Source organism: Eurypyga helias, unplaced genomic scaffold (genome assembly GCF_000690775.1).
Source record: "Eurypyga helias isolate BGI_N326 unplaced genomic scaffold, ASM69077v1 scaffold28674, whole genome shotgun sequence".
NCBI lineage: Eukaryota > Metazoa > Chordata > Aves > Eurypygiformes > Eurypygidae > Eurypyga > Eurypyga helias.
In genome coordinates this window covers 6,304-12,477 of record NW_010247320.1, presented here as the reverse complement: position 1 = coordinate 12,477, position 6,174 = coordinate 6,304, and the positions used below count along the sequence as shown (strand labels likewise).

Below are 6,174 nucleotides of genomic sequence, written 5' to 3'. Positions count from 1 at the left end.
CAAGCCCTCAAAGCCCCTCTGTGGCTTCCTCTGGACTTGCTCCAACTGACTGATAGCCTTCTGCTGCTGGGGGTCCCATGGCTAGATGCAGAACTGTAGGTGGGGTCCCCCCAGAGCACAGGAGGACAATCCCCTCTCTTGACCTGCTGGCCACACTTCCAATACCAACAGGTTCACTCTCTTGCTGAGCCGGATGGAGATCTGCTAGTAGGAATATATACATATACACGCTCATACAAAGCGGCGGGGCTCAGACACATCATCTACCCTGTAGCTGTCTCTGCACCCTGACCCTGGACGTACAGTCCACTAAGTCTTCAGCCCCACTCCACTTGCTGGTATGGACCCCCTTGCACATGTATGTGCACAGACACACAGAGCTCCAAAGCAGATGACTGGGACTCCCTTGGTGTCCCCAACAGCCAGCCCCTCCTATGGTGTCACCCTCAGGGACAGACACTCACATGGTTCTCAGACCCACTATCCCCTCACTGGACAGCCCAGCCTTGTGCTCCTTAGCACTCACACGCTCTGTTACACACCCTCACTCGCTGCAGCGACGGGCACCACAAACACACAGATCTCTGACCCCTTGTCCCACTACCACTGCTGGCACCTAAGTCAGCTCATTCTGGTCATTTTCGTGTCCTCAACCAGAAAATGTGATCCACAATCTCAAGGTGGATGGTTTGCACTACCAGGTAGCATGTGTCCTCTCTTCCTCTCTGTGCTTTCAGAGAGGGAGAGTTTCACTTTAGAAGATGGTAAACCTCATGTGGGTAAAACAGACATCCTCGAAGTAAGGGAGTTACACACAGTACTGAGTAGAGACAACTCATCTTCCCTGGGAAGCAGTCATCCTCACTTGTCCCTGCAAGAGCAGCAAAAAGCCAACAGGTCTCTGACCCCTAACCATGGCCAAAAGGTTCTTCCACTATGAATATATTCTCTCCTTCACCACCGACGATCAGCTCATCTTGAAGCGACTGAACAGTTTTCCCTATCTGCCTTTTTTTAAAGAAAATAAAGCTTCTTCAGTTTCTCCAGTAACAGCTGAAAGACTTTTAATTATTGCTTAATCTCTCCTTGAAGTTTTAGTATTTTTTCATAACATCCAAACAGCTCATGGATCTCCTATGTAACCACAATGGGAGGCAAACAATGGATGACTGGGGATGCGACTTTGCTCTCCAGTGTGTAAACAGAACAGAACTGTTGAACAGTAGATCAGATCCAACTTTGCCATGCCACACTTAGCTCTGTCTTGTCTTGCTTTAGTAGACAAGAAAGGGCTGGTACCTGATTTAAACTGACGCAAATACCCTCTGGAAACCAGTTCTGACCAAGAACAAAGAACAATCACACCGTTTCATGGGGGTCCACACAGAGAGGACCCCCCAAGCCTGCCTAAGCATGCAAGTGGTCACGCAGTGGTCCTGTGCACCCCACAGGATCCAGCATCCCTAGCCTGAAAGCGTGCACAGGAGGCAGGAGTCTTTATACCCTGTAAAAGACTGTGGGACCAAACGGTGACAGGGACCCTCCCCACTGAAGACTACGAGACTACGGACCAATGGGTCACCGCTGGATCCACGGTGTGACTATCTCTTGCAATTCTATCCCCACTGCTTGCTAAATTTTCCCTCTTTCCTATTTTCTCTCAAAAATAAACACCTTTGTTAGCAGCATCTGACCTAGTTTGTGTCTTAATCTCACTCTGGGTACAACAACGAGTCTCCCCCTTCCCGAGATAACTGGAATGGGACAGTATCTTGGGATCTTTTGAGACAGATCTAATTTCAGGAGAACTCATAGTTATCCCTCCTAGTACAAGCTTCATTAACCTGTCATTACACTAAATTTCAATTAGATATTCTGATCTTCCTAACACTACATGCAGAAATCATTTTGATATGTGCACAGACATAAAAAAAAATTTAAAAATATATAAAAAAAGGCAACGCCTCCAACTAAGTTTAGATCCCTTACCACTAGATGCCACACAGAGATGTGGTAAGGAATACAGATACGTGAAAAAGACTTTTGGACCAAACGGTGACAGGGCCCCTCCCCACTGAAGACTACGAGACTACGGACCAATGGGTCACCGCTGGATCCACGGTGTGACTATCTCTTGCAATTCTATCCCCACTGCTTGCTAAATTTTCCCTCTTTCCTATTTTCTCTCAAAAATAAACACCTTTGTTAGCAGCATCTGACCTAGTTTGTGTCTTAATCTCACTCTGGGTACAACAACGAGTCTCCCCCTTCCCGAGATAACTGGAATGGGACAGTATCTTGGGATCTTTTGAGACAGATCTAATTTCAGGAGAACTCATAGTTATCCCTCCTAGTACAAGCTTCATTAACCTGTCATTACACTAAATTTCAATTAGATATTCTGATCTTCCTAACACTACATGCAGAAATCATTTTGATATGTGCACAGACATAAAAAAAAATTTAAAAATATATAAAAAAAGGCAACGCCTCCAACTAAGTTTAGATCCCTTACCACTAGATGCCACACAGAGATGTGGTAAGGAATACAGATACAGCAAACAAAAAGCAAGGGAAATGTAATAATCCTGTCTTTTAAAAAAAAAAAAACTAAGAACTGAAAGAGAAAATAACTCAATGTCTCACCAAATGATATCAGTGGCAAATCCATGCATTAAATCTACCATAGCCTTCTTGATTCTCTGTCCAGTCTTTGAAGCACAAACCCACCCTCCCCACAATTTCATTCATAAATTAACTTTTCTGAAGATCTTTGGGTGTAGATAATTCAGGACAATACCACAATGTCATTACAGCGTTGGCATCAGCAGTAGCAAAACAAGAAGAATAACCACAGGAGCTTTAATATATTATTAGTAGGGTCCTACTGTATAACTGCTGAAGTCATCCTGTGGCTTGCTGAAGAATCTGCTTAACCATAGCAATCTTTCCGTCTGTCACATTGTAATAGGTCCTCCCAAGCACCAATAGGATTTTTTTTAAACAAAATACTTCTTAATCTCAAGAGCATCCAGGATTTCTTTCGCTGCTTACATCAACATTACTGAGCTTCAACATTTTCCATACTCTTCTTCAAATGTCCCTGTAATGATGCAGGCTGAATTACGTAAGGGCATGTCCCCTGGCTTCCTCAACTCTGTACACTTCAGTGACCAAATCACTTCAGTTCACATATAGATTTAGCCATCCTTGAAGATTCCTACGAGAAGCAAATCTGCCTGCTAAATGTCTTGTAACTTTTGCTTATCTTAATATTCAACCCAGTCTTCCTTCTCAATCAGCAGTGAGTTCTTATACTGTGACTACAGGAACCACTTAAAAGGGCTGGTTCTGGACTGGAGGAAGCCAGCAGCACCTAGAAACATGGCACTTTGCTAGTGCATATTCAGGAACTGACCAGGGACTTCCTTGTCCTTCACTGTCTCAGAACTACCACCACAAAAGGCTGAGACTGGTTTGGGTGCTTACAATGAACATGCTGGTGGCTCCCTGCAGTCCCATTACAAGATGACCCAGAGACTTGATAGGCAGAGTACACTGCCCAGACACTGGGAGACACGCTCCAGCGTTACCCTGGCTGGGGTGGTCCTGAAGGTAGGACATCTTGCTGCCAACACGAGTAAAATCAGTCTACTTGAGAGCTTGTCCTCACAGGAGGAGGCTTCAAAACAGAACTTTTCTTTCTCTGAAATGTAAGGAATTCCTCTTCTTTTTGTTAAAACATGCTTTCCTTTACATCTCTTACAATTTAGGCTGATTCATCAAGCGAGAAAGTAGAAGACAGCTTCTCTCAGCAGCGCACTATCCCAGATTTTGGAGAAAAAGGCATCTGTCTTAAGAATTGCATATACTTTTTTTTTGCCAGCATAGTGATAGCAACATATGCCTCTAGTGGGTCAATGCTTGTGTCAACAACAGCGTTATTTTACAATATTATTTAAGCCAGTCCCCAAAACAAAACAATTTGTGCTACCAAAAGAGACATTTGTTTTTAAATCAATAAAATTACATCTTGCTTAGAGTGCATATCTGCCTATCTGTTAGCTGGGGATGTGATTCTTTTTCACAGCCTTTGCCAACTTAAGCATAACAGCAAAATTTCTCAGCATAAAAGACGACTGCCTGTTCTAGTAAGAATATGAGAAGATTAAATGCCCTTACCAGATTCTACACCTGCTAATCTGTCCATGTCCTCTGACGGACCAGATTAACTCACTCTTTTTTTAAAATTAAATACAACTGAAGCAGAAATGAGAAAACGTTTGCAACTGTTTAAAACTGAAATCAACAGTAAACCTTGGCAGGATCAGAGCTGATAACAATGCAATTCCTACAAAATGAGTAATACCCAGCCTGTCACACAGAGCAAATAAATTCAGAGACATGAAAGTGAGCACAGACAAGACAACGAAGGAGCTGCAAGCTTACAGATCTGCAAAAAGGCAAGGAAAATAGTCCTGACTACCTTCATCAGCATGACCAGCTTGGTTCAGAGAAGTTTACTGCAAGTTTGCATTACACTGGCATTGTACTTCAACATCTCACATCCGGTTTGCCTCTTCCAAGGAATCAAAGTGAACTACCACAACATGAACTTTCTGTGCAAAATGGGTGGCTATTTTTCTCAGCAATGTCTCAGCGAAACAACTGATTTCAGATTCCCCATGGAGATTACCAAGGTCACAGAGAAGAATGTCACAATGATCGTCTACGAGTTCCTCCAACAGATCTTCCAACTATTCAGCAGAAATCTTCCTGTTGGTGCTTGGAATACAAGCAAGATTGAGAAATTCCAGAATGGAATTCATCAGCAAATTGAAGAATTAGAGATGTGTTTGTCAGAAGAGCGATCAAAAGCAGGAAGGAGGTTTCAAACATGGATCCTAAAAAGCACTACATTCAGCATGAAAAAGTACTTCCAAAGAATCACCAATTTCCTAAAAGATAAGCAATACAGCCACTGTTCCTGGGAAGCAGTCCAAATGGAATTGAGAACATGCCTTATAATTTTTGACAGCCTCATGAAAAAAACCACGTCATAAAGAGGTAACATCTTCTATTTTTGGATTCTTTGTAAGAATCTCATCATTTTCCTCTTTTTAATAGATTTTTAATTTCCAAATTTAATGATTTTCAAATTGATAACTGGGGCTTGTTTTCAAAAAGCATTCAGTGCTCTAAGTTTAACCTGTAGAGCACGCAAGTGAAGAGGCACTTGGTATCACTGCTTCTGTGCAAGATAAACCCTTTAAAAAAACAGTGGCTATTGCTCTTCTGTCTTCTCTTTGCACTACAGAAGAGTTCTGTGGTCTTTACACAGGACATGCTAATTGTTTTATAACCTGAAACCCTTGCATTTGGTCACTGCATAGACTTTGCTTTGCATGACTTCACTAATGCAGAAAAAAGTACAAAACAGCCATGCATAAGGAAGACGCACCTTCCTGGAGTGCTGTATGCTCCAAAGGTCTCAATTTACAACAGGGATGAGAATTTAGCATGACTTGGACCTCTTTAAATTCAAAAATAAAGATGGGTAGACCTTTTGAGCTAGAAAAATCAATTCCCAGCTTTGATCCTTATTTTGCAAGTAGACTGATCTCTATATCCTATGGAATACATAGATATATTCCACTCCTCTCCCACTTTTCTTTCCCTCATACAGGCAGACCCAAGCATTGCTTCAAGCCATCATCTTTATCAGTTTAACTGCTGCTCAAGAGATCTTGAATACCCCAGGTCTCAGTGCCACTCCCTATATATTAGAAGACTATAGACCATAATGCCACTCCCTATATATTAGAAGACTGTATGAGTTCTGACATGGATTTTTCCCATCTCAGATTTCTAAGCATATCCGATTCCTAAAATATGTTTGTCATAAATGGAACACGTTGAATTGGAACACAAGAGGAAAACAGTTAAGATATTTCTGTGACTAATTGGGACTGGGGAAGAAGAAAGGAATACGCTGAAGATAAAAAATTCAGTGTGCTGTTACCTTTATCTGACGACAGAATTCCAGTATTTTCCTGAGAGATGGACAGCAACTTTAGTCCTACGTCTTTCCTTTATTTAAATGGAATATATATATATATATATCTCAACATCCCTTCCCACTTGGGGCGGGAGTGTTGGGGAGAGAAATAAAAC

The 6,174-nt window shown here is 42.1% G+C and overlaps 1 protein-coding gene across 1 annotated transcript; it reads left to right on the top strand.

Moving 5' to 3' along the window:
- The first annotated feature begins 4,496 nt into the window (after window positions 1–4,496).
- On the top strand, window positions 4,497–5,063 carry LOC104508934 (interferon beta-like). Its single transcript, XM_010150706.1, has one exon. It carries the CDS (start codon window positions 4,497–4,499, stop codon window positions 5,061–5,063), a length of 567 nt encoding a protein of 188 aa, XP_010149008.1.
- Window positions 5,064–6,174: the final 1,111 nt, after the last annotated feature.

Excerpts from the sequence above, each read along its gene's own strand:
- LOC104508934 (XM_010150706.1), top strand. The coding sequence starts at position 4,497 with ATGACCAGCTTGGTTCAGAGAAGTTTACTGCAAGTTTGCATTACACTG.